The 24492-nt window shown below is 36.1% G+C and overlaps 1 protein-coding gene across 1 annotated transcript in view; it reads right to left on the bottom strand.

Annotated features, from left to right (window-relative positions):
* Positions 1 to 24492, bottom strand: part of LOC307185648 (uncharacterized protein) — a 149186-nt gene that overhangs the window by 52649 nt on the left and 72045 nt on the right. Inside the window, exon 3 of the mRNA XM_079919989.1 lies at positions 17828 to 17945. Coding sequence (XP_079776115.1) covers positions 17828 to 17945 — 118 coding nt within the window. The remainder of the gene's footprint in view (positions 1 to 17827; positions 17946 to 24492) is intronic.

Below are 24492 nucleotides of genomic sequence, written 5' to 3'. Positions count from 1 at the left end.
TTTTACAAATGACAATCTTGATACTAATATTTTTTCTTAAATTCTCTTGGCCATGATTTTTTTTTTGACTACTGCATATCATGGGTATATTTGTTTAGTATACTGTTCTCTGCTTTTTCTTTTAAACTTTGTGTGATTTTGTTTTGTATATCACTCTCATATACAAAAGATGGTGATATTAGCTGTCTTGTCCACAGTCCAGTTTATTAGAATCTGCTTACTTTCCCAAATTCTCTGAAATAGCCGACTGTACACATGAGATAAAATTTACCCACAAAATAGGTACAATGAGCTGTTATCTCATCTATGAAAAAATAAATTGAGATACAGAAATAAGGGAAAATGTTCCATGTGTGATATTGTGGCCAGTAAAGTAGAGGGTTACATACAGCTAGTTTTGACATTCAAATGTTCTACCTTCCCTAACATCACTTTTCTATCTTTTTCTTGGTCTTCTGGAATCCAAATGCATTAACTATTCTTAATTTTACATTCAGGTTTTTAATTCTTGTATCCAAATATGTCCTAGCTTATTAATAATAATGTGCTAGTTCATTAATAATAATTAAATGTACAGCTTATATTATTTGGCTCTGCTTAAAATTTATTTTAGTTTTTGTTATAATCTAAGAAGCTTTGCCTTTTAATAGGGAATCTTCATCCATTTATATTGGTTGTTATAATACAAAATGTCTAATCATCATCTGCAATTTGAAGTCTCTGCCTAGGTGGATAAAAATTAGCTAAATATGCACTTTAGGCATTACACTCTTCCAGTCTTACTAAGTAGTATCTAATATATAGAAATCAATATTTCTTCAAATTTTCTATATTGTACATATTGTAATATTTCACTTCAGCCATAGATGGTATATAGATTATCATTTTTCCAATTGTATTATAATCTTTTTCCTTTTGAGATGCAAAATAATGATATACCATGTGCTAGATATAAAAGATTATTAAATTCAATTTACCTAGCTTATAATATTAGCTAATTTCCTCTTAGCTTTTCAGCTTCTGACATTTGATTGGATTTTGGTCTTTCTCTTTGTTATTATGTCACTACTGTGAGTTTTTTGAGTTTTTATTATGATAATCAATATTTTGGGACTATTAAAGAAACAGTTTTGTGCCAGAAATAGACAAATATATTAAAACTTATTTTTCACATTAGGTTTCCTTTTCATGTTTTTGGAGTTTCTTTCCCACTGTTCATTTACCTTCAATAAAGTGTTTTTTCTACCAGATCTCCACATAAGCAATTATAAAAAGATGAATCGAGGATTTCTACGCTTGAGTGATAATAACCTCTATACTTGAGATACGTTTAGAACAAACAAACAAAACAAAACATATCAAACCAACCAACCAACCAAGAAAGAAATAGAGGATATGGAGGCATGATTCAGAGAGGCTACTTTACTTTGGCTCTAGCAAAGGACATAATTCTGAGGGACGAAAGAAGTCCTAATAGTCCTCAATTGGTTCAGCCCCGTCTTCAGATAAGAAAATTACACAGGAATTTGCAGTCAAAGTCCTAAGCAGCGTGCACTTGCCTGAAGTACTCACTTGCCTGGAGTATACTCTGGTTGATGAGACTTCTCAGAAAACCACAGGAGTGGTAAACAGATGGGCCTGATTTAAAATGTTCCAGGACTGATCCTAGCCAGCAGTATCTCAACTATCATAACTAATTGCCTCCTGAATGTTCTCACATCTAATTGAGTTTTGGTGGCATTGAGTTCTCGCCTTTTTTTGCATAACCATACACTCTGCAGTGCAATCATGAGAAAGGTGGGAAGGTACATTCTGAACAGAGAGAAAAGTATTTCTCAATTTGTTTTATATTCAGATACCTTATATCTATGCTTTCTACCAAGGCCACTTTTTGGTATGGCTAATGCTATCAAATAAGAAAGATGGAAAAGGATTAATTAATCGATATCTCCTAAGGGTTTTTAGCTAAAAGGCTAATGCAAAGGCCAAGCACTGTCATTATCAGTATTTGGTCTGATTATGGCGATTATGTGACCTAGAAAAAAAATGTCAAAAGGGAGACATTCCCGTTAATTTGAATTGTTAATATAACTGTTGACAGCAAAGAAAAGTTTGCATGTCTGCATCAGATCCCCTAACAACAAAAATCCAGCTGTCTCGTATATTGATATATTTGATTAAGCTAATTTGTCACAGCCAGAATCATTATTGTCATTCAACACTAACATTAAATGTCTATTCACTCCAGCTCGAGAGCAATGTATATGAAGTATAGGGCTCAGGAGGATACGTGAAAGCATTTGTAGCTTTTCAGTGAGTGTACAAATAACAGTGGCCTGTATTTAAAACAACAGTCTTAGAAACCTTTAGTTTTTCACAAAAAAGGATACAATAGCATTAGTATAATACAGATTAAAGTAAGGTAATATCCACTAATGAAGAGATAAATCTACAAATATATAAAGCTATAGGAAAGAAACATTTTATTAAAAATACTCTAGACTGTCACTTAAAAATCTTCTTTAATCAGACAATTAAATATGGCCTATAGGGACTTCCCTGGTTGTCCAGGGGCCAAGACTCCACGCTCCTAATGCAGGGGGCCCAGGTTCGATCCCTGGTCAGGGAACTAGATCGCACACGCCGCAGCTAAAGATTCCTGCATGCTGCAACTAAGAGATCCTACGTGCCGCAACTAAGACCCAGCACAGCCAAATTAATAAATAAATAAAAACATAAATATAGTTTTAAAATATATGGCCTTTAAGTTTTCTAAGAAGTAGTTTGAAAAAGTAATGCATCAAATACATTGATTTAAATGTTTATTATCTTCAATTATAATCTTTAAATATTTGGAACTACAGTATGTAGGTCTCAATTTATAACGTTGCACCAGTCCTGAGCTTGTAAGGAGCAGGTCTGGTTTTTTAAATTTAGAATTGTCTGACTCCTCTTACTTTCAAGCAAGATTGTAGTTTCACAGAGAGGGCTGGCTCTGAGTGTGCTCCCCTCCACCCACCTCCACTGCCTAAATCTCATGTCCTTTTCCCCTTGTTTATATTTACAGCACCATTTTCAGAAGCTATTCTATCCAAGCAGAGAGAGATAAATATATGTATAGAAGATTTCAATGATTTAATTAATAAGCACACAGTAATATGATATTATAATACAATTTGTACACAAACATATGTATTACTATATATAATAGTATATGTGATAGTATAAATATAAACCATTATAGTATTGATATATGTGCTTATACGTGTGTGTGTATATATATATATATATATGTGTGTGTGTATATATATATGTTGTGTGGGGGGGACATTGCAAAACCAATAAATACAAAATAAAAATTAATTTTTAAGAATAAATAATGCATGCTGAAGCATCAAATAGACTATGTTCTTTTACCATAACTCACTGAAATTAGAAATCAATGGTAGAAAGAAAGATTAAAATGTTCTCATATTTAGAAATTAACAACCAAAAAGCCCACAAAACTAAAATCATATACCTAAATGTAAAACACAAAACTCTAAATCTTCTGGAAGATGAGACAAGAAAAGAAATCTAAATTACCTTGACTCTGGTGATGCAACCAGACACAACACAAAAAGCACAATCCATACAAGAAAAAAGATAGTTGGACTTTATAAACATAAAAAACTACTCTGTGAAAGACACTGTTAAGAAAATAAAAAGACAAGCCACAGACTGGAAGAAAATATGTGCAAATGACATATCTGAAAAGGACTTGATTTAAAAATATGCAAAGAACTCTCAAAATTCAACAGTAACAACACAATTGAAAAATAAGCAAAAGATCAGAACAGACATCTCACAAGAGAAGGTCTGATGGCAAATCAGCATATGGAAAGACGCTGAACATCATGTCATTGGGGAACTGCAAGTTAAAACAACCATGAGATACTAATACATACCTAAAAGAATGGCTAAAATCGAAAACACTGACAACACAAAATGCTGATAAGGATGTGGAAGGTCTCATTCATTGCTAGTGGGAATATGGAATTGTACAGCCACCTTAGAAGACAGTTTGCTGGTTTCTTACAAAGTTAAATATAATCTTACTATACAGTCCAGCAATTGTAGTCCTAGGTATTTAGCCAAATAAGTTGAAAACATAGGTCCACACAGAGACCTGCACATGAATGTTTATAGTAGCTTTATTCATAACTACCAAAACTTAGAAGTAGTCAAGATGTCCCTCAATAGATGGATGGATTAAAAATTGTTTTGCATCCTTAAAATGGAATATTATTCAGTGATAAAAGGAAATTAGCTATCAAGCCACAAAAAGACACGGAGGAAACTTAAATGCATATTTCTGCGTGAATGAAGACACGCTGAAAGGGCTACATACTGTATAATTTTAACTATATGATGCTGTAGAAAAGATAAAACAAGGAAGACAGTACAAGGATCAGTGGTTGCCAAGAGCTGGGGGGCAGGAAGACAGTAGGAAGCAATAGGTGCAGCAGAGAGGATTTTTAGGCCAGTGAAACTATTCTGTATGATTCTGTAATAGTGGACATATGATATTATGCATTTGGCTAAATCCATATAGAACTGTACAATGCAAAGAGTAAACCCTAATGTAAACTATGACTTCAGTTAATAATAATGTCTCAATATCAGTTCTTCAATTATAACAAATACACCACCCCAATGCATGATAGTAATAATGAGGTAAACTGAAGGCAGAGAGAGAGATCATATGGGAATTCTCTGTACTTCTGTTTATTTTTTCTATAATTCTAAAACTGCTCTAAAAATCAAGTATATTAATTTTGAAAAACAGCGAGATTAAAGCAGACGTCATAAATAACAAGGTATTTAGAACTATATCATTATGAACACATATGTCAAAGGCAATAGTTAAAAGATTTTAAAACAAACAAAAGTTACATTATTTGTAGACTGTATGTAAGATAGATGATATACTGATAGATAGATAAATAGATGATCAGTTAACAAGAATAAACAATCTAATCCTGACCTAATTTGACTCTAATGATAGATAGTAGGATATCTTCAACTCAGTGATATCACAAATAATGTCAAGATGAATGTCTTCATATATATTAGCTGGTAATTCTGCTCAGATTTTTAAATATATATATATACACACAGGAGTTGAATTTTTTGGTGATTACACAAACTTATTAAACTCATGCACATTTGTATTTTTCATACAAATCTCTTTCTTCAATGAGACAAGTACCTCAGCACACTCTTACCTTCTATGCTCTGTTCTATGTCACCCTCACATTCTCCTCCTCCTACACTTCCATCCTGCTCTGTAACACTGCAAGTGATTTCACCTGTAGGAATATGGGCACTCCAGCTTGTACATACAAACTCCACTCACAATCCCTGCATATAATTGCCCATTGGCCGCCCATCCAGTCTAGAGCTGTGTGCACGAGAAGCAGTTTGATTTTGGAGGACAAAGCCAGTGCAGCCCTGGAAGACAAGTGGCTTGAGGACATTGGGCAGAAAGCTCTGGGGCCCTTGGTACCTGAAATATTGTCTAGAAGTAAGTGGGGGCTGAGCAGAGAGCACCTGGAAATGCTCTTAATGAGGATGTCCTCTTAAGTCCCCCAGACTCCTTGCACCTGAAGTGAGGGCACAGCCAGAGGAGGACCAGAGTGGGATGTTATAAAGCACGGAGACCCTCTTGCTTGGGTCTCCAAGTGTGGCTGACTAGAGTTCGAGATTTGTAAATGACCTCCAAGGCATCCATCAATTAGAAGCAACAAATTAGAGGTCTATGCTGCAACATGAATGCATTTTGTATGATGCTGTGGTGTCAGAAGAGTACAGAAAAGAATGAGATTTATTGAAAAAAATATGTAAATTTAAAACATATAAAAACACCACATTAAAAAAAACGTAACTGCCTAAGCATATGTTAAACCTATTAGGGTGGGTACCTATTAAGGTGGAGGAAATGGAGTACAGGCTGAGATGAAGGGAAGAACAAATAAATACAGTATGCCCTAAAATGAGGAACATATTTGATTCTACTCTTTACTTTTGTGTTAATAAAATAATAGGAGAAAGAAAAAAATTTAATAAATAAATACTAGAACCATTTGCTTGCATCTCTTGCATAAGCCTCACCCTTCTTACCTTCGCTTTTGGTTCAGCCAGCTCTCTTTGTGTGAAATATGATTCTCCATCCTAGCCTTTGTCTGTGGCTACCCTGCTCACAGTTTAAGCCAAGACCAAGTCTCCATTCATATTCTGTCTCTTTCAGAAGTCTTACTCAGGCAATTCTGACTCACCCTGATAATGTCCTTTCACGACACAAATTCACTGATCCCTCCATTTGTTCACTGATCTCTCCATTTGTTCATTCAACAAATACTTATTGAGACCTAACCATGCTCAAATCAACGTACCGGTATTCATGGAGAAGAGGTAAGTAACAAGTCCCATGGCTTAATGAGCTCACAGTCTAGAGAGAAACTCAGACAAGTACAATAAATAAAGATTGAGTTTAACATAGGGTAATATGAGTGCTGAAGTATATTGTGGCTATTAACCCTGTTCTCTAATAGTAGGCTAAAATTTTACATAAACTGTGTAATAGTTAATATTAAATATTAATAATAGTATTAGACCATGTCAGTTACACTAACATTCACCAATATAACACCAATACTATAAATGGCAATATTAATAATATTATACCATGTTATTAATAATAAATTTAACCAAATAAATCTTTATGCAAAAACTGCTAGAAGTCATTGTTTATATCAACCACTCCTCTGAAATCTTCACATCATTGCTCTTTCCATTATTGCAAATAATCAGAAGTTGACTATGAATTAGCCACCAAAATTCACTAAGTAATCTCTAGTGGTGATTTATACTGTTGTCAGAAATATGCAAGGAATAAATATGCCTATAATTTTGTTTCTACAACTTGCAAATATATTGCAATATTTATGGTTCAAAGTTTGCTGATTACTTACAAAGTGGGTGACAGCAATCTTAGGAGATATAAATCCCTAGTCTCTCAAGGACAGAATCAAAGCTGCATTACCAGTAATCTCCAACCAGCCCATTTTTTTCCAGTTTGCAAAAGGAGTCCAAAATTTATCAGTACTCCTGCATTAATGAGACAATTGCAAGTATAAAATGATAAATAGTAAAGTGTATATTTTAGGCAAGTGTTAGTAAGCATTCAGTGACCAATTTGGCTAGATACTTCTATGCTTCCATTCTTTTTTAAGAACTAATTTTAGTAAAGTAGAGTAAACATTTCCTGATATATCCTGTAGTGATTGCCTCTGACCTACTATTTGGCTCTTCATTTAAGTAACATTTCATTTATTTTACTAATATATTCTTTGCCACATGTGTTTCTGGGGTAGCTATTAGTTTCTTATTAGTTTCAGCCTCATTTTCTCTCAATAATAATGTAAGTATGGATTCTTAATTCCAAGTGAATTTCATTCTCCATCCTGTTCTGGATATGAAGAAATGGAAAGTGTATGCAGTATTTTGTATATCTGAGTTTGCCTCAATAGATTTCAGGTATCTGTGTGTGACTTCTCCAACAGCTCCTGTTATTCCACTTTCCCTCACTCATTAAACAAACCAGGGCCAACTTCCTGGGCATGAGACCTGTGCAGTTACACAGGTTCCCATGCTTAGAAGGGCCTTGCACTTGGTTTAATACTCTGCTATTGCCATCTTGAAACTGTTAATAATTTTTGAAGAAGGATCCCTGAATTTTCATTTTGCACTGGGCCACCCAAATTAGGTAGTCTGTCTAATATTTTTAGACTGTATCAAATAAGTATAGAAGAATAACAGAAGGATAAATACAAATGTTAACAGTAGTTATCTTTAGATCATGGTTTAAGAATGATTTTAAGGGACTTCTCTGGAGGTCCAGTAATTAAGACTCCACGTCCCCACTGCAGGGGGTACAGGTTCTGTGGTTGGGGAACTAAGATCCTGCATGTTGCATGGTGTGACCAAAAACATGAAAAAAGAATGATGTTAATTTTCTTTTCATCTTGCATGTTCTAACTTTCCTGAGTTTTAGAGATAAGGAAGTTTAAAAGTGTCAGAAATCCCTTGGAATGCAAAAAGTAGAACTTATGAGATAGTCCTTTTGAGCTAAAGAATCTTGATCTGCAATAGACAAGATATATACCTTTTGGTATAACACTACATATGTGGTATTTTTTATTGAAGTATTGTTAAACTACAATGTTGTGTTAGTTTCAAGTATACAGCAAAGTGATTCAGTTTTATAGATATATATAGATATACATATATATATATTCTTTTTAAGATTCTTTTCCACTGTATGTTATTATAAGACACTGAGTATAGTTCCCTGTGCCACACAGTGGGCCCTTGTTATTTACCTATTTTATATCTATTAGTATGTATATGTTAATCTCAAACTCTTAATTTATCTCCACACACACTCCCCCCCCCACCACTGTCCCTTTCGTAACCATGTTTGTTTTCTATGTCTGTGAGTCTATGCCTGTTTTGTAAATAAGTTCATTTGTATCTTTTTTTTTTTTTAGATTTCACATATAAGTGATATCATATGATATTTGTCTTTGTCTGACTTACTTCACTTAGTATGATCATCTCTAGGTCCATTCAGGTTGCTGCAAATGGCATTATTTCACTCTTTTTTATGGCTGAGTAACATTCCATTGTGTGTAGCCATTCATCTACACATTCATCTGCCAATGGTCACTTAGGTTGCTTCCATGTCTTGGCTATTGTAAACAGTGCTGCTATGAACATTGGGGTGCATGTATCTTTTCGAATTATGGTTTTCTCTGGATATATGCCCAGAATTGGGATTGCTGGATCATATGGTAGCTCTATTTATAGTTTTTTAAGGAACCTCCATACTATTCTCCTGAGTGGCTGCACCAATCTACATTCCCACCAATAGTGTAGGAGGGTTCTCTTTTCTCCACACCCTCTCCAGCATTTATTTATAGACTTTTTAATGATGGCCATTCTGACTGGAGTGAGGTAATACCTTATTGTAGTCTTGATTTGCATTTCTCTAATAATTAGCAATGCTGGGCATCTTTTCATGTGCCTGTTGGCCATCTGTATATCTTCTTTGGAGAAACGTCTATTTAGGTCTTCTGCCCGGTTTTTTAACTGGATTTTTGAAAGATATTTTTATTTATAAGGGTACAGATGATTTTACACTAATAGTAGAACTTCACAGAAAATGAAATACCGTATATTGGACCCAGAAAAAAATTCATAAAAGTCTTGAGTTCTCATAACATTACTGGGTCACTGCATACAATTTCATTATATTCTATTTTCCCTGAACACCCTCTGTTTTTTTTTGTATTTGTCCCTATTTAACACACCCTTGTTCATGAGTTTTTTTTAAAAACTTAATTCTAAAAACTAGAAGAGGGCTTCCCTGGTGGTGCAGTGGTTGAAAGTCCGCCTGCCGATGCAGGGGACACGGGTTCATGCCCCGGTCCGGGAAGATCCCACATGCTGCGGAGTGGCTAGGCCGGTGAGCCATGGCCACTGGGCCTGCACGTCCGGAGCCTGTGCTCCGCAATGGGAGAGGCCACAGCAGTGAGAGGCCCACGTACCGCAAAAAAAAAACTAGAAGAAAATTAACAAGAAAGAACTTTTACAATTTTTTGGAGAATCGTATAGCATCAAGGTTTGAGTGTGCAGCAAACAAAGTTGGTTTGCAACAGCTGACAGATTTCATTTTCATTGCCATTTTACAATAACTGTATTTTTCCTCCAGAGGGATAAGATTCAGCTAGTAATTACTTAAAAAGAAAGTAAATAAAAAGAAGAAAGAAATCTTTTTATTCTGTTCCTTTCTTTGTCTATTCAAACTGTAATAGTCTTTCAAGGGTGAATATGCTGGACATTGTTTTTACTCATTTTCATTTTTCTATATGAATTGAAAGTAATGTATCTTAAAGCCAGGATTTAAAAAATAAATAAACTGTGAGAGCAAATTTGTTATACTCCCTTCAATCTTTCTGTGGCACACTCTGTAAAAGACAGAACTCTAAGGGGAAATGTATATAACTTTACATTCGGTTTCTAGAAATAGTCACCCATCAGGATATTTAGACAAATTGCTTTGCCATTCTTGGGATTACAAGAAAGGAATTAGAAAGTCAACATAATTTGGTGTTTAATAGTGTAGCCACTGGGGTCAGACTGTTGAGGTCAAATTCATAGTTGTGTGACTTTGGGCAAATAACTTAACCCTTTTTCTGAGCTTTATTCTCCTCAGTTGTAAGATGGGAATGATAATAGAATTAAGTGAATTCTAATACATGTAAGAAAGAATAATTCTTGGTACATTGTGAAGTTTTTCACAAGTGAGCAATTATTATTTTGTACTTTTTTTTCATTTAAAAATCACTCTATTCACTAAATTATACAAAATCATCTCCTGAAAAAGAAACTTCAGGAGAAAAGATATACGAATGTTTATGTCACTGATATTAGGGCAAAAGGATCATAATATCCTAAAGTATTGTGATGTGGAAAACTCACATTCAACTTTTTATTACTGAAGTAGTCCCTAAGTAAATAAAAATGTATAATAATAATGTTTTCATGTTTATCCTTGTGCAGCATTTATTTATCCCCTTTTTTCCTGGAAGTTGCTACTTGCAGGACTTATATGAAGTGTATTTATCTGAATAGTGTAATGGGAGAATGTAATTGATAACATCATATAATTCTCTGATGTCCCTCCAGGACTGAAGGACTATTTTCTTAGCTCCTGTGAGCGCTGCTGGTAATACACTCTCAGCTATCTTCCCTCTTCTCTGACTCCTTGGGCTGATGGTAGTAGACCGGCCTAAGGCCAGGTCCCTTCTTAGGGCAAGTGCATTAAATGACTGATGGACACAATGAGGGTTTAAAGACTTAGCTCCCTTGCCTCTAAACAGACAACTTTAGGTGACCTTCTAGCTTTAGCACTTCCTATGGATTGACTGAAGCATTTACTTGAGACAGCAACTCAGACCAACTTGTCCCTTGACCCATTCCTACTGCTTTCTCTTCCAGAGGAATTGATCCTAAGAGCAGTCTCTAATAAATTCCTGATCACTAATCTCTGTCTCAAATTCTATATCTCAAGGAATGTGATCTCTGATATAAGGTGAAGCAATTCTGAATGGTAACCAATGTAATACCAAGTGAATGGCCACTGAGCTTCAGTGGAGTAGAGGGGAAGGATCTGAAACAAAAAGAGGCCCAAGTCCTAAAAGGTGAGGACATTAGACAGATCGTTTGCACAAAATTGGATGGAGTTTACATGTGTTTTATCTGTCTGTGTTGTGAGGAAAAACCCAGGGGACTTGTACTTGGCAGTGATGAGTATTGGAGAGGGTTTCAATAAAAAGTCATGCTTTTAAAAAGAATTAGCAGGTAATGTAAGAAAATGGAGTAGTGGAAAACTAGAAGAATGCTACCCAGTCTCTTAGATTTTGGAAGAATGATAAAACCTTAGTAGTTTTATCTTAGACAACTCAGGCTTCTATAACAAGTTACCATAGACTGGGTGGCTTAAACAATAGACATTTATTTCTTACAGTTCTGGAGGTTGCAAAGCATGAGATTAGAGGGTCCTCAGGCCCTGTGTCTGGGGAGAGCCTACTTCCTGGTTTACAGAGGGCCTCCTTCTTGATCTGTCCTCACATGGCATAGAGGGCTAAAGTTTCTTCCAATTCTTATAGTGACATTAATCCTGTCTTGGGGGCTCCACCCTCATGGCCTCATCTAAGTCCAATTAGCCCCCAAAACACCCACCTTCAAATAGCATCCCATTAGAGATCAGGGCTCCAACATATAAATTTTCAAGGAGACACAAGCATTCAGTCTATAGCAGGTGAGGAGAATAAAAGTAAACCTTACCTTATCTGGGGAAAGGTAGTTTTCATTTCAGACAAAGAAATGGGGTAAATATTCATTTTAAAAGTAAAGAATGTAGGAATATTTATTGGCAATATAACAGGTATTTTAAAGAAAGGCAATGGGAAAAGTTTAGAAAAAAATAATATAAAAAAGAGTAAGTCATCTAGTAAAAGAGCTGGATTGGGCTGACTAAGAAAAAATAAATATGCAGGTAGGGGTATCTACGAATGAAAATTATTGTGTGGCTTTTAAAGTCGGTGGATCTTACAAATGAAGGAAGAAATTTGACTCATATACAAGGACAGTGTGAATAAAACAAGCTATCCTAATGGATCCACTTACATAGAGGATTTATACCTAAATGCTTTAAAACCAAGAATTTTAAAACATGTGCTAGGTTGCAGTAACTGAATACCTCATGAAAATGATTCAAACATAAAAGCCATTTAGTTAGTTTACATAATTAGAGCAATGACTTAATGCTGTTATAAGAACCTGAACTCTTGCTACATTTTGGCTTAACCTTTACCTACAATTTACTCTAGCTACAATATCACATTTTTTTTCCATGCGCGCTGCCTGGTGGACAATAGAGGGTTGCAATAGGTCTTGGAGCTCTCTATCCCAGATATTCCCTAGTAGACCTCTTATATCCCATCCTCCAGAAGCAGATCAAGAGTGAAACTGGAAAAGTGGGTATCTGGCAGATAATAGAAAGTAGCAGTTGTTGAGTTAGCCAACAAGTTATTGTCTGCACACTATCCAGGGATGCTTTCAAATCACAATCTCTAAAGAGGCAATGGCTATCACCATTCATATTTTGTCTGGAGAATCAGAGTACAGATAGGTTAGAACAGTGAGTCTTGGATACCATGCTAGTTACTAGGCTAAAGATTAAATAAACAAACAAAATCACCTACTTTTTTTTGGTATGATCATCACTACTTATATTGACATTATTACAACAAATAAATCCAAATATCTGAAAGCTACATAAAATTCTGAGCAGAAAACAAAGCAATCCTTTGTCTAGTGAAAGGAGAGCAGAATCAGGCTCTAAGTTTAGAAACTCATTTTTGGCTTTACCATCTACTTAGAGTGTGTCAATAATTAGCATTTAACCTCTGTGAAACCTAGTTTTCCTTATTATATGGAGATAAAAATAATAGCAGTTTACCTGAGAGGTTTGTTTCAAAGAGTAGTAAGATATTATCTTTTAAAGGCTTTGTGCTACTTAAAGAACAGTCCTACTGGATTTTTTCTTCTTTTCTTTATCCCTGGAGTTTTCTCATTCTATAAGTGTGTGTAGACTTTCTTAGATAAAATAATTTTAACCTAAGTGTGAATCCAAAAGTGAGTCTTTGTGGTTATGTTTTTTTGTCTCAAAACATGTACATTGGGTGTAGACATCTGTCACAGGGAGATACAAACTATGCTACTTACCAGAATGATTACTGCCGAAATACAGTTCAGATTTTTAAATTACCAAGAAGCATTTATTTATTTTCAAAATTGGCAGCCCCAACTACTAATGTAAAAAGTGTTCAAATGTAAATAAATGACTCATTTTTGCATGAGGTTTTTTTTTTTTGCATCAGAAATGCCCCAGAAGCATATTTTTGGTAAATTAAAACTGGAGAAAATATGGAAATAGTATGTTGTATTAGTGTTTTTTTTTATCAGAAATACTAAAACAGTTGCATGAATCATGGTATTTTACAAAGCATTCATATGATATATAATGTCTTCATTTATGTCAATGATGCACAAAACATCATATGAGTCTTTTAAAGACTGCATGGCTCACATGTCTTTATAAACCTGTACAACATATAGAGGAAAGAAGGGACAAACATTGTTCTGCTTCTGCCTTACTATTCTTCCTTTCTAATAAATTAAATGATTTACTAAAATCCTATTATGATTTACATAATAGATAAAAAAAGAAAAATTTTATTCCTCCTTAATCCCACCCTCTCATTGAATCTCTACTCCCTTTCCTTTGAGAGACAGGATATTGTCATTTAAGTGGCAACTTGGCTTCACTGTGAACAGGCTCTTTGGAAATGGGAACCAGGTGTCCTCCCTCAAGAAACCCTGAGCTCCTCACAATAAGACTGTGTCTTACTCATCCTCTGCATCACTAGAATCTACAACACTGTCCAGCATGATGCAATGAGCTGTTTCCTAATTTAATAAGTATGAAAGAACTACTACTGTCATCAAAACCAGTAGAAAGATATCTTTTCATTCTGGTTCTCAGTTTTGGTAAACAGACACTAACTACAAGCACTCATATCTGGTAGGTTGTTTTCCAGACTCTATTTGAAATATGAAGCAGATTCTCAATTTCTCTCCCTACTTCTCCCATGTCTAAAAAAAAAAAAAAACAAACCCAGAATTTTATTTTTTACTAGTAATGATGGAAAAAGTCAAAATAGGATGAAGATAGAAACAGCAAATATAGGGAGTTTTGTATATAACAAGAAACCTTCAGAGAACTAGTTAATGCCAACACTAAAAGATAAATGTTGCTTGACTTATAACTCCTTAACTCCCCTCATGTGCTTCCATTTAAGTGTCCTAGCCATTCTTGTCTTAAATGTCAGTCAGTCCAAACCATCTATCACTTTAAGTCTCCAGCCTGTAATCCTGCATCTCACCACCCACTCCAACTGCCCCTTGGGACCAGTGAGAATGCATGGTATACAGTAGATGCACACTAATATCCATGTACTGTTTGAATAATAGGGAAACAGTATCCTGTGTAATAATTTTTGTGTTTTAAGGTGGACTTTTTAGAACTCAAAGAGATATGATGTGAAATGGAGCGGCAAGCAGTTAATGGCTGACACATGGCTCTATATGAAAGGGGAAGGCATTAAAGAGAATGTATGTCAAATAAAACTAAAATTTATTGAGCACCAACCAAATGCCAGGGTCTTTACAAACGTCTTCTCACTTAATTATTCTGTAGCAATATATTGTGGTATTTATTATCACCACTTCACAGATGCACAGATGAAGCAACAGAGTTTCAGAAAGGTTAAAATATCAGCCTGAAGTGACATAACTCAGATTTTAACCTAAATCTGCTTGGATCCAAAGTCTCTTCTATCTCTAAGAAAGTCAACCTGCCTCCAAAAGTTCATTCCTGCAGTTTCAATTATAATTTCTAAGTCATGTTCTAACTTGATTCTATGTTTATTCTGGGGAGAAATAATGTAATACCAGACCTATACAAAGGCAAAGCAAACCACTTATTCCCTTTGATTAAAGTCAATAAATATATTTATATTATAAAACATAAAGAGATGATAATACATATGCTGATACTTCTTCTTGTTAAATAAGTAGTGTGAAATTTAATATATCAGAGCTATAATTTAAATAATTACACTCTTCTCAGGCCCAGTTACTTTTTAGCTACTTTGGTAGGTGGCTGTGTCTTCCAGAAGATTGTGAGCTACAGATTACAGGAAACTTGCTTTATTTATTATTTTACTGCCACCTATTTCTGAATACAATGTCTGGAATATAGCTGCTAATCAATCAATGAACAATGAAAATGTGGCGAATATAGAGTTTTCTATAGTTCTATAACATATTTTATTTCTGCTCTAAAGATAACTGACCGCTTGCTATTTCAAAACACAACTCAGAAGTGCTCTTTGAGAAGCACAGGCTAACCATGGCCTTTTCCTTCCTCACAAAGGATGTGGCCATGAAGAATTAGAGAGAAGAAATAGGGGGAAAGAGAAAAAGAACAAAGACTAAGGCCTAGCTTTCTAAAAATATTATTCCCATGCATATTTGAGGATTTCAGTCATGCTGTCCATTGAGAAACAAAAGAATCCTTATATTCGTATTGTAGAAGAGGACAAAAATTAGACATATTTGTTCTTCCACAACCTTCTGATAGATTCATGAAATAATACTTCTCATCTACACCTTGACTTTGGCATCTGAAGTTCAAGATGAAGCACTGTATTTATTGACAAATAATACAGAAGAGGATTACAGTCTGATGTTGCCAAAAATGTCATTTTATACAGGGCTAGCATCTATTCTGCATTGTTAGGGAAGGTCAAAGAACAAATTTTACCCTATACACACCATAGCAAATATAATGATTCCTTACAAGTAGATGAGCCTATGCACTCATTGGTAGAATATGAATAATCTCAAAAACGAATCTTAATGTCACCTCAACTGCATTGATTCTCAGTGAAAGGATTTCTTATTTATGTTCAAAATGAGATTATATAACTTCAACAGAGCACTCATCAACTAATCTATGCCAAATGATTTCATGTTAAGTTCAACTGCAACAAACTACACTGCAGTCTGAAAATCTGACTAATAGAATTTGTTCGTTAAGATCACTAAAAGGAAGCCAGCAATAGTGAATGGTTTGAACTGCAAGGGGTTTATTTCTGCTTTGGTATCACCTAAAGCTTTTCACAGATAAAGTTACTGTTAAGTGTGGAATGTTAAGCGTGGCCTACTTCTGAAAACTGGTCAATAGGTGAGATTCTCTAGCCAGTGGAGGCCTAACCTATTTGTATGATTTGAAGCAATGATTCCCAAACTTGATCATGCATCAGAATCAACCAAAGAGCTTATAAACAACACAACATATCTAGACCCAACCACCAGAGTTTCTGCCAGTCTGTAGTAGGGCTGAGGATTGACATTTCTAACAAGTTTTCAGTTAATTATCGTGGTGATGCTGGTCTGGGGACCACATTTCAAGAATAATTCATTGAAAGAAACATGTCTTAAGGTGCACTCTACACTCTGACTTCATCAGAGTAACGAGAATCACTTAGTAACATGAAGATTCCCAGATACCACACCAGATTTACTAGATTAGAATATCCAGGATAGGACCCAGATATCTGCATTTTTAACAAGAATTCCAAACAGTTCTGATGCACACTACAATTTAAGAACCTCTGTTCTTCTGTCCAGTTCTGACATTTTACTTGGGTTCTAACATGTGATGTGCTTTCAAGGCTCTGTGTATTATTCAGTGTTCCCTGTGATAAAATTGTTTTCTTCATTTTTCAGGACCCAGGTCAAATATCCCTTCTTTGTAAGACCTTCCTTGTTAGGGAGATTAATTTATCCATCAATTCTAGTAGTAGTCACTGCATTATATGTTCACATGTTTCTTTCCATTGACGAAAGATGAGGTTCTAGACTGAGAAAACAGGATTGCATTTTTTTTTCGCTGAATTTTGCATCATTAGGTAAGGGACACATTAAACCATGAGGAAATAAAATAGAAATACAAATTTGAAGACTCAATAAAACTGAACTTTGCATTTTGCAGTATAGAAAAATCTGTTTTCATAATTATAAAGACTAGACTATTTCAAATGAACATGAGAATTTTTGTTTCAGTGAGAATTGTTTTCTGAAAGGACTTTCAATGAATATACATGTGAAAAACGCATGCTTGTGCACCTTTTTCTGACCTTTTTGAAACTTCTCATTGATTTTTTAAGGAATTGGATTGTCTGTTTAAAGAGTTTCTCCCAGTTTGCCAGTTTTTCCCATTTGTCTAATGGTAACAGCTGCTGCCTTAGGTAACATCTGTTCTCTATTAACTCTTCAGAAAGACATTTTTGAGAGGTCATAGGATCAGAAGTGTGATACACCTGGAGACCTGGCCTAGAAGATTTGATCAGTGGATTATGGTGTGATTCCATATCCTAAATTGCTTTAGGTATTATGACATCTACAATTCAAAAGAAGCCTATGAGGATTTTAAAGATGATATGATCATTAACCAAGCAGGGTAAAAATTTGAATAATGCCAAGCTCTTACCATTTCAATTTCATTTCTATTATAATGATAATGACTTACTCAGTTGGTAATTATTGCTATGGTTTCTTCCTTTCTTCTTTCCCCTTTGAGATGAGGAGGATTGGCAATAAAATGTCATGATGAAAACATCAGAACAGGAAGCAGAAAAAGTTTCTCCCTGATAATGAAAAAGGACATTTTGTCAGGGCAGTATGTAGTATATTAGAGATCATTATAGATCTGAAATATGGTACTCTATGGATCCATTGTAACATTAATGATACAGTTATGTTGATTACATAATTTAGTAAATAAATATCGGCTACAGAAAACTCGATAAATATGTATAAAATAAATCTGGTGCTAAAAGGTAAAGGAAACTCAACTAAAATATGCACATTAACAAAGCTGGTTTATTATTTGTTTAAAATCCACCCACCCATTATTTTAATATGCTAGTGAAGTAATAAAAATCTACCTTTCAAATAAATTTGCAACACTGAGCACTTTACCTATAGTTTATAGAATTATTTCAATACACCCCTAGCAACTAACCTAGTAAGGAATGACACTGTAAGTGTTGATTAAAATGAATTTGTAAAGGCAGCATCCTCTAGGTTGTTGAGACCTGAATCCTAAATGAAAAACAAGAATTATTGTCCCTGACAAGTCTTGTTAACTTCAGAATAGATACATACAGTGAGATGTTTCAGCTCTCTCTAGAGTTTCCGGTGGCATAATGATACAGAAACCGATCAAGGATATTTGTGAATCAAAAGAAAAATAAAAAACAGGAAACCTTGAAGAGACAGTTCATCTAAACAAGACTTCACTTCCTTATTTAGACATACTTGAATTGGTTTAGTATATTTAAGATACTATATATGAGGCATGGATATAAGTTTCTGTAAAATAAGCTCCCTTCCCCACAAATAGAGAGACACTCAGAGCTAGTAAGAGTAGAATTTCAAACTGGGAAATTATGCATTTAAATCAGAGCTTTGTCACTTAATGGCTATGTTCTATGACATGGGACACATTATTTCTTCATCATACGTGGGCAGAACATCCTAATTTTATGTGAGACTTAAGTGAAATATAATGTATAATAAAATATTTTGTAAACTATAAGCAACTACATGAAGTAACTATGCGTTGACTAAAACTTTTAAAGATTTACTTTTATGTAAAAGAGGGCAAAGAAAAAGAGTACATAATTTAGAACTCCTTTATACGAAATTCAAGAATTTATCTACAGTGTGCGAAGTCAGAATAGTGGTTATTTGGAAGAAGGGGGGGTTCATTTCTTTTTCCTGGGCCACTCAATAGCTTAAGGTGAATAGTTTACAGAATCCATCTTTCTAGTTCACTTTTTTTGATGTCTAAATTTCAACAATCCTTTGACACCACTAAGACATACAATACCACCCATAATTTTTTCTGTATTTCCCAATACATTCACACTCCCATTCCTCTCACTTCAACATCTCTTCCCCCATTCACATTCTTAGGTGTGATCATCCTCCTTATTTTACCAAGAAAATCTGAGCAAATATCTCTACTTTATGGTTACAAAAGTGAGTCATAAAAAGGTTGATTAAATTTCTCACAGTAAACAGAATTTAACTCAAGTTCAGTGACTTTAATATTTGTGTTAGCCAGGAGCAACCACAATAATGCTGCATAACAAATTGCCCCAGAATTCAGTGGCTTGTAGGTAGTTATTTTAATGTTCCTGGCTATCTAGATTTGATCCACTTAAGCCAGTCTAGGATGGGCTTAGCTAGGCAGCTCTACTTCATGATTGGTTTCTTTGTGGGCTGCTGGTTTGATTCAGTTTTATTCTATTTGCATTTGTTCTAAGACCTAGGTTTTCTTTCAGGTGTCAAATATTACAGATATTATTTAGAAGTTGAGTGAATGCCATTTTTCAGATGATAAATATCAGGAATAAGAAGAATTTTCAATTTTTTTTTTTGATTACGGGGAAAAAAAAAATATGTTCCCAGGGTAGAATTGCCAAAATTGTGATTCTTAAACCTAGACGTTTTCTATTGACATAGCTAACTTTTTATCAGCTTTGAGCATTATGTTACTACTGTTTCACATTGGCACAATAGGCTAGTTGCAAAAAGAAAAAAACAATGACAGGTCTTTTGTGATAATTTTGTAATTGTACTTCAACCCTATCTTCACAAATGTTTGCTCATGAGAACAAAAGAGGTGATTTCAGAAAAAGATAGTTTCACCTTTCCCTTCTGTCATACACAAAGGTGGTACAAGGTGGTGAGAGATAATTTGATTACTAGTTTTTTATGGTGGGGCATGAGTTAATTTTTTACAACAATTTGAGTTTTTTCACCCTGGAAGGCCAATATGTAATACTCCCCCGTATCTTTCCAGGCAACACATCACATAAAGCCATGGCCAGCAATCCTTTTAAAATGTACTCTTGACAGAACACCTACTGAATGCTGGCAGAAGACCTCAGACCTCCCAAAAGGCAAGAAACCCCCCACGTACCTGGGTAGGCCAAAAGAAAAAAGAATAAACAGAGACAAAAGGATAGGGACAGTACCTGCACCAGTGGGAGGGAGCTGTGAAGGAGGAAAGGTATCCACACACTAGGAAGCACCTTCGCGAGCGGAGACTGCGGGTGGCGGAGGTGGGAGCTTCGGGGCCGCGGAGGAGAGCACAGCAACAGGGGTGCGGAGGGCAAAGCGGCTAGATTCCCGCACAGAGGATCAGGGCCGACTGGCACTCACCAGCCCGAAAGGCTTGTCTGCTCACCCTCCGGGGCGGGCGGGGCTCGGAGCTGAGGCTCAGGCTTCCGTCGGAGCGCCAGGAGAGGACTGGGGTTGGCGGCGTGAACACAGCCTGAAGGGGGGCTAGTGCGCCACAGCTAGCCGGGAGGGAGTCCGGGAAACAGTCTGCAGCTGCCGAAGAGGCAAGAGACTTTTTCTTCCCTCTTTGTTTCCTGGTGCGTGAGGAGAGGGGATTCAGAGCACTGCTTAAAAGAGCTCCAGAGACGGGCGCGAGCCGTGGGCTAAAAGCGCAGACCCCAGAGATGGGCAGGAGACGCTAAAGGCTGCTGCTGTCGCCACCGAGAACCCTATGTGCGAGCACAGGTCACTCTCCACACCCCTCTTCCGGGTAGCCTGTGAAGCCCGCCACTGAGAGGGTGCCGGGATTCAGGGACAACTTCCCCAGGAGAACGCACGGCGCGCCTGAGGCTCGTGCAACGTCACGACGGCCTCTGCCGCCGCAGGCCCGCCCCGCACTGCCTGCCCCTCCCTCCGCTCCCCCCACCCCCGGCCTGAGTGAGCCAGAACCTCCGAATCAGCGGCTCCTTTAACCCCGTCCTGTCTGAGCTAAGAACAGACGCCCTCCGGCGACCTACACGCACAGGCGGGGCCAAATCCAAAGCTCAGCCCCTGGGAGCTGTGAGAGCAAAGAAGAGAAAGGGAAATCTCTCCCAGCAGCCTCAGAAGCAGCGGATTAAAGCTCCACAATCAACTTGATGTTCCCTGCATCTGTGGAATACATGAATAGACAATGAATCATCCCAAATTAAGGATGTGGACTTTGAGAGCAAGATTTATGATTTTTTCCCCTTTTCCTCTTTTTGTGAGTGTGTATGCATATGCTTCTGTGTGAGATTTTGTCTGTATAGCTTTGCTTCCACCATTTGTCCTAGGGTTCTATCCGTCCTTTTTTTTTTTAATAATTATTTTTTATTTAAATAATTTTATTTTACTTTATCTTCTTTCTTTTTTCATCCTTCCCTCCTTCCTTCCTTCCTCCTTTCTTTCTTTCTTTCTCTTTCTTTCTTTCTTTCTTTCTTTCTTTCTTTCTTTCTTTCTTTCTTTCTTTCTTTCTTTCTTAATACTTCTACTACTTCTTTCTTTCTACTTTTTCTCCCTTTTATTCTGAGCCGTGTGGATGAAAGGCTCTTGGTGCTCCATCCAGGAATCAGTGTTGTGCCTCTGAGGTGGGAGAGCCAACTTCAGGACACTGGTGCACAAGAGACCTCCCAGCTCCACATAATATCAAATGGCAAAAATCTCCCAGAGATCTCCATCTCAATACCAGCACCCAGCTTCACTCAACGACCAGCAAGCTATAGTGCTGGACATCCTATGCCAAACAACTAGCAAGACAGGAACACAACCCCACCCATTAGCAGAGAGGCTGCCTAAAATCATAATAAGTCCACAGACACCCCAAAAACACACCACCAGACATGGACCTGCCCACCAGAAAGACAAGATCCAGCCTCATCCACCAGAACATAGGCACTAGTCCCCTCCACCAGGAAGCATGCAAAACCCACTGAACCGACCTTAACCACTGGGGACAGACACCAAAAACAAAGGGAACTACGAACCTGCAGCCTGCAAAAAGGAGACCCCAAACACAGTAAGATAAGCAAAATGAGAAGACAGAGAAACACACAGCAGACGAAGGAGCAAGATAAAAACCCACCAGACCTAACAAATGAAGAGGAAATAGGCAGTCTACCTGAAAAAGAATTCAGAATAATGATAGTAAAGATGATCCAAAATCTTGGAAATAGAATAGACAAAATGCAAGAAACATTTAACAAGGACCTAGCAGTATTAAAGATGAAACAAACAATGATGAACAACACAATAAATGAAATTAAAAATACTCTAGATGGGATCAATAGCAGAATAACTGAGGCAGAAGAATGGATAATTGACCTGGAAGATAAGATAGTGGAAATAACTACTGCAGAGCAGAATAAAGAAAAAAGAATGAAAAGAACTGAGGACAGTCTCAGAGACATCTGGGACAACATTAAATGCACCAACATTCGAATTATAGGGGTTCCAGAAGAAGAAGAGAAAAAGAAAGGGACTGAGAAAATATTTGAAGAGATTATAGTTGAAAACTTCCCTAATATGGGAAAGGAAATAGTTAATCAAGTCCAGGAAGCACAGAGAGTCCCATACAGTATAAATCCAAGGAGAAATACGCCAAGACACATATTAATCAAACTGTCAAAAATTAAATACAAAGAAAACATATTAAAAGCAGCAAGGGAAAAACAACAAATAACACACAAGGGAATCCCCATAAGGTTAACAGCTGATCTTTCAGCAGAAACTCTGCAAGCCAGAAGGGACTGGCAGGACATATTTAAAGTGATGAAGGAGAAAAAACTGCAACCAAGATTACTCTACCCAGCAAGGATCTCATTCAGATTTGATGGAGAAATTGAAATGTTTACAGACAAGCAAGAGGTGAGAGAGTTCAGCACCACCAAACCAGCTTTACAACAAATGCTAAAGGAACTTCTCTAGACAAGAAACACAAGAGAAGGAAAAGACCTACAATAACGAACCCAAAACAATTAAGAAAATGGGAATAGGAACATACATATTGATAATTACTTTATGTAAAAAGACTAAATGCTCCCACCAAAAGACACAGATTGGCTGAATGGATACAGAAACAAGACCCATATATTTGCTGTCTACAAGAGACCCACTTCAGACCTAGAGACACATACAGACTGAAAGTAAGGGGATGGAAAAATATATTTCACGCAAATGGAAACCAAAAGAAAGCTGGAGTAGCAATTCTCATATGAGACAAAATAGACTTTAAAATAAAGACTATTACAAGAGACAAAGAAGGACACTACATAAGGATCAAGGGATCGATCCATGAAGAAGATATAACAATTGTAAATATTTATGCACCCAACATAGGAGCATCTCAATACATAAGGCAAATACTAACAGCCATAAAAGGGGAAATCAACAGTAACACAATCACAGTAGGGGACTTTATCACCCCACTTTCACCAATGGACAGATTATCCAAAATGAAACTAAATAAGGAAACACAAGCTTTAAATGATACATTAAAGAAGATGGACTTAATTGATATTTATAGGACATTCCATCCAAAAACAACAGAATACACATTTTTCTCAAGTGCTCATGGAACATTCTCCAGGATAGATCATATTGGGGTTACAAATCAAGCCTTGGTAAATTTCAGAAAATTGAAATTGTATCAAGTATCTTTTCCGACCACAATGCTATGAGACTAGATATCAGTTACAGGAAAAGATCTGTAAAAAATACAAACACATGGAGGCTAAACAATACACTACTTAATAACGAAGTGATCACTGAAGAAATCAAAGAGGAAATAAAAAAAAACACCTAGAAACAAATGACAATGGAGACACAACGACCCAATATCTACGGCATGCAGCAAAAGCAGTTCTAAGAGGGAAGTTTATAGCAATACAATCGTACCTTAAGAAAAAGGAAACATCTCGAATAGGCAACCTAACCTTGCACCTAAAGCAATTAGAGAAAGAAGAACAAAAAAACCCCAAAGCTAGCAGAAGGAAAGAAATCATAAAGATCAGATCAGAAATAAATGAAAAAGAAATGAAGGAAACGATAACAAAGATGAATAAAACTAAAAGCTGGTTCTTTGAGAAGATAAACAAAATTGATAAACCATTAGCCACACTCATCAATGAAAAAAGGGAGAAGACTCAGATCAATAGAATTAGAAAGGAAAAAGGAGAAGTAACAACTGACACTGCAGAAATACAAAAGATCATGAGACATTACTATAAGCAACTCCATGCCAATAAAATGGACAACCTGGAAGAAATGGAAAAATTCTTAGAAATGCACAACCTACCAAGACTGAATCAGGAAGAAAGAGAAAAT

Source organism: Stenella coeruleoalba, assembly GCF_951394435.1.
Source record: "Stenella coeruleoalba genome assembly, chromosome: 4".
Lineage (NCBI taxonomy): Eukaryota > Metazoa > Chordata > Mammalia > Artiodactyla > Delphinidae > Stenella > Stenella coeruleoalba.
This window is presented reverse-complemented; position numbering and strand designations above follow the sequence as displayed.